Below are 12,742 nucleotides of genomic sequence, written 5' to 3' on the forward strand. Positions count from 1 at the left end.
AAAAGTTAACTTCGTCCCTGGAGAATATTTCTTTTGAAAAAAAACGTTTCAGCTGTTTTTAACGGAAGACAAGCTGTGACATGCCCGTAATTTAGACTGGCAGGTGGGCTTGCATTCACGCTGAATTATATGAAATTTGGTTGATATTATGTGACCCTGGTTAGAACAATTTATCCTATGTCTTTGTAAACCAGCACGTTGATGTTGTTTTGTGAATGAACTTCCCTCACCGAAAGGCAGTGCACTGAAAATGACTGCATCACACTGCTTTTGACTGAAATCCCCACTGCATATGACTGTCTTAGGCATATCATTTTTTCTTAATGTTTTAAAACCACTGATTTTGACTGAAAGACCACTGCAAAGCACTGCCACTTGCATATCATTATGAACGAGGTATTTCAAAAACACTGCCTATGACTGAAAGACCACTGATTTCCACTTCTCCAACTCTGATCGAAACCCGTGGCATTTTCAACATGACTGAAAACCACTGCTTTATGACTGTTGAGATTAAGACTTGATGGCAGTGTAAAGCAGTGGTAATTGCAGTCAAATTCAGTGTTAAATATCACCCATAATGCAACCTGAGACAGGAAGATAGCAAGTTTGAATTTGATAGTCAAACATTCAAGAAATCATGGTAGCTCTTCATATTTCTCGATATTTACCCGAATTTCAATATGAGAAGAGGGGAGTTTTAGTCAGTTTGAATTGGAACACATAAGGAGCCAAATGAATGCAAAAAGGGTAATCTAGACAGACACTGAAGTTGTATTTTCAGCAAATCAAGAAGGCTGTAGGCCCTATAGGTGTTGTAATGTATGCATACACTGCAAGATATCTGCATGTATCTTCATGCATCTACTGTAGGCCCTATAGGTGTTAATTGTAATGTATGCATACACTGCCAGATATCTGCATGGGAGCTCAATACACATCAATCAGTCTGTTAGATCATTATTCTACAGGCCTCGTGCAGTTACTTTATTTGGACGTCAATTTGATCTAGCTTCAATCCCTGACATCACTGACAGTAGCTATGTGCCATGTGTTGTTTCAATTGTCTAGTAACCCCATCTGACCACTGTCATTATGACAAAGTTTGCAATGACGTAGGTCAAGGACGTGAATTTGTCATCTTTTTACTGTGTCACGTCATCATGCAATGGCGATGTCCTCTATTTGTGCAGATGACGTCATCACTGCAATATTGGACGCAAACACACCGTCTTAAATAGGACAGCAAAAGTAACAGTTCGCTAGAAGTTTTTGCTTTTTCGAACAATTTCTTTGGTTGTCATCAGCACAAGGGGGTTCACGTCCCCCAAACCTCTCTCGGCATCCGTGCCTGCATGCCATTGAATAAATTATTCATATTAACACTGAAAATGACTGCTCCCTCCAGGAGGTTTTGGAAATGGCAGTCAAAATCAGTGGTGTTTCAGTGTGGATTCAGTGTGCTGCGAAATATTTAAATTAACACTGAACCCCACTGCCAGCCCTGTGCATGATGCATAGTGGGGAGTCATTTTCAGTGTCAAAAGCAGTGGAAATCAGTCAGCCTAAATATTTAAATGAGCACTGCTTTTGACTGCCTTACCACTGATTTTGACTGTCTTACCACTGCTTATGACTCCCTAACCTCTATTTTTGATTGCTGTGTAACTGTATGCTTTGGTAACGCGTGACTGAAAAACACTCCCTATGACTGCGTTCCACTGATTTCAACACTGCCATAAAAATGTGAGGTTACACTGCAACCTGACTGAATCCTGACTGATATCACACTGCTTTTCGGTGAGGGTTAGTATTTTTTTTAAAAACCTTAGTTTCTTTATGATCCATGCCATAGTTTTCCACCTTTTGTTTTCCATCTTTTTCGCTTTACGAACTACACTAACAAAACTAAGATTGAAAGTTGTATGTCGGAGTCATTTTAGTCCACATAATATGATCAAGATTATCTTTAGATTATCTTGGATTAATCTGTCAAGGCAATGGTTCAGAAATCTCACATTGGGCTTCCATTCCATGCAATTTTTGTATCGGGTTACTTTTTAGGCTCAGAATTTTAAAAAGCTGAGTTTGATACTCGCGGGGTTAATCTCTATAGTTTTTATCAGCATTACTTTCCCCTTAACACTTATTCATCATGTAACATTTAAGAATTCTGTATTCTATCTTCTGACATATAAATATCGTAATTTCATTACGTTTTCTCAATTTAAAATTTTCAAAAACCATCCATGATTCTTTTCACACACTGATATATCCAATTTTATTCAACTGTTCGAATGATACCCCCCCCCCCTCCCACCCCCATGCAGTCAATCATCTAAAATAATGTATCCTCGAATTACAACAACAGACAAGGCTCTGCCAAACACATTGTGGTGAGGGGTTCTGGAAATTTCTCAAAATGACTGATGTCTTTTTTTGTGCTGGTAGTGGTAACAATGTGATTTTGCTCCTTTCAACCCTTTCTCTTTGTATCTATTTCAGACTCGCATGAAGGCACACTTCAGTTATGACCCCCGTGAAGACAAACTGATCCCCTGCAAGGAGGCAGGACTGGCATTCAAGCGGGGGGACGTCCTGCATATCGTGAATCAAGATGACCCCCTCTGGTGGCAGGCCAGGAAGGAGGGGGACCAGAATATGCGGGCGGGGCTCATTCCAGGGAGGCATTTGCAGGAAAGGTAAATTCATCCCTTCGACTTTCGAGGAAGTAATGAAGTTGCCTGATTTCATCACGATTTGGGCATCCCTCTGTTTCCATCGTCAAGACGTTAGGTTGTCTAGTCGTAACATCACAGCAACAATAACACCTTTGCTTAAATTTGAAGTTGGGCTTGTAGAAGTTCTGAACATAAAGGTTCATCAACCTGCGTTCTTTGAAATATCCTAGCTTTTGCAAACTTTAAAAAAAACACTGAGATTCTCCGTATTTGAGTGCATATGCTAGCCAGTTCAGGCTAAAGGTCCTAGCTAGCCGGGGTAAAATGTAGAGTGTTGTGGAAAAGGGGTAATAATATTACCCATTACCCATAAATTTGCCATATTATGGCAAATTTCCCCGACCCAAAAGGGGGGAGCTGATCAAAGTTTTACACTAGGAGAGCCACAGCAAATTCTGAAAATGATTCTGTGCCTCTAATGCCTAAAGTCTGTTCCGCACCTCTGAATTACCTCAAATGTTATTTTACAGGGATTACTCACATGTTACGATAGATTTGTAAAAACACTTTTTGGTAGTTTGTGAGTAAGTTACAAATTTGATAGTTTGGATCACGCCTTAAAATGTATGTCCCAAGTTCAGTTGCCAGAGGATAAAAGCTTTACAAAAATAATCTTGGCAACATTTGTATGGAGCCCAAGTTAAAGGCCATATTTTGTCAAATACTTTATCATAAAGACTTGAAGAGTAAAATATAGGTTGTACGTAATGAAACAGGAGATCTGGCTCCTGAACTTGTGGGCCTTCTTTCCTTCGTTGATGGCTGATCCACGACAGAATGGCTTCTGAGGGATTTGGTTCAGTGTTGTTGGTGGAGTGTGGGGAAATTTTAAATACAGTGTTTTTCATATCGTTCTGGCCAAAGGTACTTTAGTTGAACTTAGGAATTTGACCAGATCACATTTACCAAAAGGTAGTGGTGTTGCACAATACTTGATTATCCTTTGGGTAGGCCTGGTCAATGCTCTTTCAACGTGCCTAATAAAGCTGGTCAACTATGACACAGTCTGGGTAACATCACTATTTGTGATCACACTATTACACTTTAGTGACAAGAGGACAGCCAAGTACCTTTGGCCAGATCTGTTTGAAAAACATTTTAGACTATTGAGAAAGGTGGGCCTGAAATCTGGTGACAGTGTTGTTGATTGCCTGCATCAGCAATCCCTTGGGATCATTTTACCATCATAATATCGTATTACTCATGCCGACAGCACTGAGCGACAGTTCCTTCCACATTTAGGTGTTGGTCTTTTCTCTCAAATTGCGTGGGTTTTGACAGTCTCTGCACAGGGTTTTTAGACCTTCACCCTTTCGCACCATCTAAGTCGTGAAAGTCTCAGACTATAAACACATGTAGATTATTTCTCCCACCAAAATAGTTAGAGATATTTTTTTACCAAATGTGCACTTTCAAAGCACCTTGGCATCTCAGTCTGTCTTCTGCGGATGCACCAGTCGACCAGAGTAAAAATCTAAAAGAAACTTTTGCAGTTCTTATAAATTTAGGTACCTCCTCTTTAAACTTGCCACCCAACCTCATAAATCAGCTTTGGTGAACTCTCTGTCTTGAGGGGCCTGGTCTTTGCGTAATTCCAAACCTTACTTTTTCCCTATTCCTACCATCAAGAGTTAAGAAAGATTAGTCTTTATCATTTCTTGCTGCTATAATGTTCAAACTTTACCACCTCGCTCCCTAATCTCGCCCTAGTTTTGAGAACTGATAATCATTGTATTATGAAATAAACTCATGGCCAGTGGCACCTCCTGATTTTTCTGACAGACATTTCTCCCCTTGCCAGGGAAGTGGCGTAACCATGGAGTCCCTTTAACTGGCATCATGCTGCTTGTGCATGACTTTTTTCACCTGTTCACCTTTGATATGTTTAAAGTCAGAGGCATGATTTTGGATGGTTCTATGTGGAATGGTTGAGAATTTTTTCTTCAGTGTTATGCATCAGTGTTTATTCAAAATATTCCAAGTTTGATTATTGTTGGCACATGCATGCCAGACACTTGTAAAAGATTGTGTGTCTGATGTAACTTCTTCTTGAAGTTTGAAATCTTGTCTAATGTTTTGGAGTTACAGTGGAACCTTGTTAGCAGGCACCTCTCTAATAAGGACATGTTTTAATAAGGACATGCTCTCCACTAAGGACATGTTTTAATAAGGACATGCTCTCCACTAAGAACACTGGTTTTCAACTCAAATTGGTTGTTTCCATTGAATTTCACATCTCTAATCAGGACAACACTCAATTAGGGACCGTACTTGTCAGTCCCAGTGTTAGTCCAAAGGGTGTCCTTACATGTAATAGAGATGTTCTGTTTCAAAGTTTCTTGTGACAAAATGTGACCCACCATGACAAAATGAGGCGCATGTCACTCAGAAGATGAGCCTAAAATGACACCAGGACATAATAGAAGAAATTGATGTATCTCCTTCACATATAAATCTAAAAAAACAAGTTAAACTTTATATCTAAACTTGAGCTCCCCAGGTGGTGTACTCTGATGACATCAGAGTTCGATAAGTCAAAAAACCTTGTCTCTGTTTTGGCCTACATTTTATTCCATCTGTGCAGTGTTTGGTCAGACAACAAGGACCTCTTGTTTACTATCAATTCCTTAATCTAAGCTTGTTTCTTTGCAGAAAAGAGGCCTATAAAACTGCTTGTAGTATAGAAAGCTCAGGGAATAAAACAAAAAGTAAATCTGTGAAATTCAGCCCAAAACTCGGCAGGCAGCAGAAAAAGACCAAGAAGATTATGTACCAGACGTGTCACAATGAAGGTGAGTAGGTCAAGGTCATTTTGAAGTTAAAGGGAAATGGCCTGTTTGGGAAAAGGTCAGTAGGTCAAGGTTAAAAGACATGTTATTCTGATAGATCAGTAGGTTAAGGTCATTTGTAGTTGAAGTCAGTAGGTCAAGGTCATTTAGATTGAAGGAAAATTACCTGTTTGGGAAAAAGGTAAGTAGGTCAAGATTAAAAGGCATGTTGGGCCTAATATCAGTAGGTCAAGGTCATTTGTAGTTTAAACTGATTGAGATACTGAGATAGGATTTGGTTTTTTGAATGTTGCAAACAATGGAAATGAAACATTGAATTGATGATTTGCCTGATTCAGATTTTGATTGTGAAGAAATCATCACTTACGAAGAGGTGGAACAATACGACCCTAAACCGGGGATGTACCGCCCAGTTGTACTTATCGGTAAGTGCTGACCGAGTCGTCTTTTGTGCGTAATTAAATCTTGAATATTCCCCACCAAATACCACAGAGCAAAACTTTAAGAGAGTGAAATGAGCCCTGAAAGTTTTAGAACCGAAGGAGGTCTTTCAGTGGTAAACTTGGATAGAGCAGTGGGCTGAGAACTAAAAATGCACATCTTTTTTACCGCTCTTACAAAATTCATTAAAATTGGAGGTTTCTTGAAATTTATGAGGTTGTTGTTGCTGTATTTTGTGTGTAGTCTATAACGTCATTCACTCTCTAATTTAGGTCCCCCTGGTGTTGGTAGAAATGAACTAAAAAGGAGACTTATCTCAACAAAGGTGGACCACTTCAAGTGTACCATACCTCGTAAGTATTTGAACACGTCATATCATGTTCTGTCATTATCGGATTGATTTTCAATTGATTTTGTTCAGATTTCCCACTCAATACGACCTTTGGGTCGGTGCATTCCTTGAGGATTGTGCGAGGCCAAGAGACAAATATGACCAATAACCTTGACATTTCAAAATTGCTGAAATCCTGATAGCCTGCAAACTTTGGCAATCAAACTCCTAGCAGTTTGTTACTAACCTGTCGAGTTGAAAGACCACAAATTCTACTTTAAACCTAATTTCAGACACTTCCAGACTTCCCAAGCCATCAGAGATCGACGGCCAAGAATATTTCTTCATCTCGCGCGAGGAAATGGAGACAGACATCGCCAATAAAAGGTCGGTCACAGTTGAGGCACTTTTCTTGCTGCTAAGAATTCAGTATGAATGGGTTCATATAAAATGATATTCACTGTAGGATCATCAGATATTTGTCATAGGTTCATCATATCATTGTGCTGTAAACAATCTGACCTTGACCTCTCGATTATTTCAGATTTGTAGAGCATGGCGAATATAAAGGCAATTATTACGGGACGAGCTACGAACAAATACGATCTGCTATCAACGAAGGGAAAGTCTGCATACTGACGCCACATCCTCAGGTAGGCAATATTTTGGAACGTCAAAGGCCGAGGCCGTTTGTTAACAATTTGAAATTTGTTATTGTATTTAAAAATTTCCCGTTGTTTTAATATGCACTAAATATGAATTTCAACATTGTCGTTGTGCAGACAGATATACGCATACTATAGGCTATATATACCAAGTTTGGCAAAAAGGTAAATTAAATTTAAAATTTCCAATTGCATAAATGAATACTGAATATAAATATCGACATTGTCGTTGTGTAGGCTGATATACAAATACTATGAATACCAAGTTTGGCAAAGTTGTAATTGAATTAAAAAAATTCCAATTGCGTATAAAGTAAATACTGAATATGAATTTCGACATTGCTGTTGTGTAGACTGATATAGGCCTACAAATACTACAAATACCAAGTTTTCATATTTGTTATTGAATTAAAAAAATTTCCAATTGCATAAATTCATACTTGATATATATGTCAACATTGCTGTTGTGTACATGTAGTCTGATATACAAATACTGTGAATACCAAGTTTAAACAAATTTCAACATTGCCGTTGTGTAGACTGATATACAAATACTATGAATACCAAGTTTAAACAAATTTCAACATTGCCGTTGTGTAGACTGATATACAAATGCTATGAATACCAAGTTTAAACAAATTTCAACATTGCCGTTGTGTAGACTGATATACAAATACTATGAATACCAAGTTTAAACAAATTTCAACATTGCCGTTGTGTAGACTGATATACAAATACTATGAATACCAAGTTTAAACAAATTTCAACATTGCCGTTGTGTAGACTGATATACAAATACTATAAATACCAAGGCTGTTTTATGCTGGAACTAGAATATGATTCATAATTTTACTTTCAGGCACTCAAATTGCTACGAACTGCTGAAATGAAGCCATACATCATATTTATAAAGCCACCGTCACTTGAACAACTTAAGGCCACGCGAACAAGCAAGAATGCCAAGTCAGCGTTTGATGAGAAATCACTCAGACCTTTCACAGTAAGTATAAGGGGTGTTCCACAAAATGCAGCTGGCACTTTTTGAGCATTTTGGTTGCAATGGGTTTGATGAGTCGGCAGAACTTGGAAATAAATTTCCCAATTTTGTGTCCGGTAACTCTTGCGTATGATTAAGGCCATTGGAGATCTTATTCATGTTCTTGCGTAACCAGATAAAAAAAAAGACATTTTGTTCCAATTTCTGCCGATGGCAGTGACAGTGTTGATTCAAAGTCCTCAAAGGAGTATGGAAGGTCCTTTACCATATAATTTTCCCTTCCAGTCTGAAGAATTGAAAGAGATGGTCCTCCACGCAGCAAGACTAGAGACGACGTACTCACATTTATTCGACCAAGTCATTGTTAACGACGATTTGGAAACTGCCGTTGAAGATCTTTGTAAGGCCGTGCACAAGATTGAGAATGAGCCTCAGTGGGTCCCTGCTGGGTGGGTTCGGTGACAGCAAGATGTACCAAGAATTGCCATGTGAATCAACGTTCTTAAAGGCCCACTCCAATCATTAAAGCTCTAAGTGCTTTAAACTGCCTAAACTGTTTGTTTATTGAGGACGGCTAAAAATTGTAAGCGTAAAAAATGAGTCAGTTTAATCGGCCAGTAAGAAAGACCCATTACTTGATGCTCTGATCTAAAAAGATTCGAATTGTAAATAGCCATAAGTAGTCTTCTAGTCTTTGTATAATCATGTTTTAAACGGCCATGAGTCAGCTGCATGTACTTTCTCAGTCATAAGTAAATGAACACCAGGATTTTCAGTCCCTGTTTGAAACCGTTCGAGTTTATTTTATTGAGGGGGCCTTATTGTCCTTCACGCAGACAATTTGATGTTCAGATTAAAAACCTGTGTTGAAATCAACATATAATGAGACTGTTACTTTTAAAAAGAAAAGAGTGTTCATTTATCTTTGACTAACACTTTACTCACAACTCTTGATGGCTGCGTAAGGGTTAATTTTTCAAGATGCCTGTGTAATGATGTATAATCAGCTTGTAAGATAATATAATGTGTATTCAATTTCGCAAGTTAAAAACTTTCCGGCAGCTTGAAATCAGACTGAAAATACTCGTATGAGCTGTGCATTTTGTAGAAAGCATGCATACTTTTGAGTGAGTTTAAAAGTGATAGGGTTAATGATCACCTATATTGTTGTATGATTATGGACCAAAGTATTTTAGTGCAGTATTAGACGCAGTTGTTGTTACACCTTGAAGAAGGTATCCAAGCTTCCAACTTACCAAGCAGTCTGCCCTGGATAGTGTGGTTTGAGCCCTTATAGGGGAATGGTGGCATCACAAGGAAATGAGCCAAAATGTGTGCTAGTTGGGTTACAGGTTACTCTGTGGTGCACGCACAAAATCTAAGCATATTTTAAAAATTTGTTTGCTATCCACAGGACGAACCGGCTGTGCATTTTTATCCCCGACATGTGATGTAAATCATGCTTGGAGAACCTTATTACCAGATGAACAACATTTCGTGGAATGTGTCCAACAACATAGTTTTTCCGGCTATTCTGAAAAACTTTTTCCTTTCCCAGTACAGGCCAGCTCGGCAAGCTAGAAGGCCTGCCTTATCACGTCAATCTGGAGATTTGATTCTCTAGGGTGTGTTAGGAAGATAAAAAGGTGTTAAAACAGAACCCACAAAGGGCGGTTGGGGGGGGGGGGGGGTATTATTGTGCTGTTGTACAAATGCAAACTTCTGCCTTTTTAAAATGCCTTAAACGGCAATTAGTGTTCCCAGTTGCATACTGTAATCAGAAAAATATTGACACATGTTTGTTTTGCGATTCGATAAAAATTCTTCTGGTAAATATTTCAAATAATGCAGCGAAATCAAAACAATCAAGTTTTCCAATTTCGTAAAGGGGATTTTGACCTGTTAAGGATTATTCTCAAGAGAACCCAGGATTGTCTTCCTTGATAACCAGCATGGCTTTCAAGGAACTAAAACTCCTGTCTCTTCACAACTAGGCTAGTTTGAGACTCAATGTAAGATAAATTAATGAGGGAGAAGTCAGAAGTGGTCCCTTGTACCCGAGTGTTGATGCAAGGGCAAGTAAAAGATCCCTTACAGGTGGACAGTTGCCTATAGTGGACTCCATACGCAAAAATCCAGAAGGGTCACGACGCCTGCAGTAATCACAATCAGGTTGACGAATTCAGACATGATCTATATGTCGGCGGTCCCCACATTTGTCCTCACTTCGGAATCAATGTCACATTACCTATGTATTACCATACGAATAATCTAGGAAACTGACACAATGATTGTCACAGTTCCATACATTTCGATCAGGGAATCTGGCATGAATCAACACATTTTTATCCATTGAAAGTGTTCAATGACATCATTGGGGAAGCTCCTTGAAAAAACGAAGATCTATGTGGACCGTGAATATTATCTGTTGGTGTTGAAAACATTTTTGGAACACCCTGTGTTGTAAACTAATTGTAATTATTAACATTTGGCTGATGATATTAATAGGCCAGAATCCCTTTACCGGTTAATGTGACACGTCAATTTTTTATTCATTCCTTTCATATTATTGTAAATACAGAATAATATATCGTCAGTTCTTCCCAACGTTAATGTAAAGATTCGTTTTGAATTTTGTTGATGACCGTCGATTAATCAAGAAATAAATTGTTCAAAATAAAGATTTTGTTGTTATTTTCTGAAAAAATTTGTCAATTTTTACCATGGTAAACTCCTCAATAGCATCCCGCGAAGTTACTATTTATAGCTCACAGGGTCATTTGCATAAGATATTGATGATGTTTTAGTCACGTGACAGTCGGACATCGACACTTATTTCTACGCATTTGAGCTTATTTCAAAGTCAATTATCTTTGACCCTGCATTGTTTTTAGCATGAATGATACCATGGAGTCAGAGAGAGAAATATTCAGAACAATTATGTAGTATTTCCAACACTCGGACATGTGCCAGATTGAATCTAACTGCCCTAGTTAGAAAGCCTGAATCCATTACGAAACCGCATGTTTGTCCGACATTGCCTGTAATTCAGCGATGGGGAAATAGAGGGCAGCAGCTGCAGTGACGTCATCTTCGCGGAATGCTATTTACCATCTTATATTGACAGCAAATTACCATGGTGAAGTGGAACAGTAAATTACAGAGTTTACTCTTGAGAGCCTGATGGAATTATCTTTACCATGGTAAAATCAAGTTCACAATGGTAAAGTTCAATGAAAATCAAAGCATTGAAACTAACTCTCAACTAGATTCAACTAACTCAACTAGCCTCAACTGACTCTCAACTAAATTCCACCTATTTGACTGACAATGGCCTTAAAGCCTAACAAGATATAGGGTGTATTCCTGTTTCGCCTATTCCTGTTCCGCCTATTCCTGTTTCGCCTATTCCTGTTTCGCCTAATTCCTGTTTCGCCTATTCAAATGTATTGCTAACCTCCCCACAGACGTAGGAATATGAATCGTCCCTTACTGACCGACCAAACCCGAGGAGAGCCACATATGTACGCATTGAAACAATACGTCAATGGAGAGAGGGACATAATGAGTTACGTTGATGCCATCAGTTACCTTGTCTGACATAATATCATGATATGTATTTTCCACCTTGTTTGACTTTATATGTGCTGTACCTACATGTATATTATGACATGGGTTTTACAGCTGATTTTGATCAAATAATCATGAGAATGTACAATATTATGTATTTTTATCAAAAACTCATGAATTCAGTTTTCATAAAATAAACGACTGCTTTACTCTACTTAATCTATTAGTTTTTACTGTGTGTCAGTATGGTCCTATGGTCCTATGGTCAAATAAGTCCCGGACTGTCCCCGCTTTCAAGGTGACTCTTTCAAAACGGTCATGGCATAACAAAGTTGATGGCATTTGATTAGTCAAATTGTCATCACATCGTTAACATCATCCAATTGTCCCCTCACATTTTCCCCATAAAATGGACATGCATCCCTAAGGTTCCCCGTGGGAGAGTCGATTTATTGTAGGGGTACTGGAAAGTAGGCGAAACAGGAATAGGCGAAACAGGAATAGGCGAAACAGGAATTTTGTAGGCGAAACAGGAATAGGCGAAACAGGCATAAACCAGATATAGTTCGGGCCCTTTGGTTTACTCAGGCCGTTAAAGGGCATTTTGTTATCCATCCTGTATACAGCAAGGAAGGTTGCAAGAGTTTACATGGTGCAAAAGGGATGGGTTGTGTCAATGTCTTCATGCCAGCAGGTCCTTGGTTCCAAACCCGTTGTCGAGGTTTAAAAAAAACGTCTATATATAGGAAGGAAGACTGCTAAAGTATGGTGTATAAAATTATGAGGTGCGAGAGATACAGGTTCCACTTTTGGCCGTTAGCCTATAAGGCTTTATAGATCTATTTCTGATCTATCCCGTATATAGCAATAGTACAAGACTATGTCTAACTGGTGTGAGAGAGATAGGTTGTGACGATGTCTCCAAGTCGGGCCGTTCGTATACATGGCTTAATGGATCCGTTTTTGAAGCATCCTGTATATAGCAATGCAGATTAAAAGACTCTGTCCAACTGGTGCGAGAGAGATAGGTTGTTACAATGACTTCAAGTCGGGCCATTAGTTTACAAAGCTATATAGATCCATTTCTTATCCATCCGGTACATAGCAAGGCAGATTACAAGTAAATAAAAATCGGTCTGGTGAAGAGGATATTAATTTCATAATGGATACCAGAGGTCCTCGTGTCCCTGATACATGTGGTACCTCTG

The 12,742-nt window shown here is 38.7% G+C and overlaps 1 protein-coding gene across 8 annotated transcripts in view; it reads left to right on the forward strand.

Moving 5' to 3' along the window:
• Positions 1-10,627, forward strand: part of LOC135500029 (MAGUK p55 subfamily member 7-like) — an 83,646-nt gene extending 73,019 nt beyond the window's left edge. For all 8 annotated transcript variants that reach the window (XM_064791188.1, XM_064791189.1, XM_064791184.1 and 5 more), the window contains 8 exons: positions 2,506-2,702; positions 5,394-5,533; positions 5,869-5,955; positions 6,244-6,324; positions 6,596-6,689; positions 6,847-6,955; positions 7,827-7,967; positions 8,250-10,627. In XM_064791188.1, the coding sequence (XP_064647258.1) occupies positions 2,506-2,702; positions 5,394-5,533; positions 5,869-5,955; positions 6,244-6,324; positions 6,596-6,689; positions 6,847-6,955; positions 7,827-7,967; positions 8,250-8,426 (1,026 nt within the window). In that variant the 3' untranslated portion in view covers positions 8,427-10,627. The remainder of the gene's footprint in view (positions 1-2,505; positions 2,703-5,393; positions 5,534-5,868; positions 5,956-6,243; positions 6,325-6,595; positions 6,690-6,846; positions 6,956-7,826; positions 7,968-8,249) is intronic.
• The last annotated feature ends 2,115 nt before the right edge of the window (positions 10,628-12,742 follow it).

The sequence above is a fragment of the Lineus longissimus genome, chromosome 15, assembly GCF_910592395.1.
Source record: "Lineus longissimus chromosome 15, tnLinLong1.2, whole genome shotgun sequence".
NCBI lineage: Eukaryota > Metazoa > Nemertea > Pilidiophora > Heteronemertea > Lineidae > Lineus > Lineus longissimus.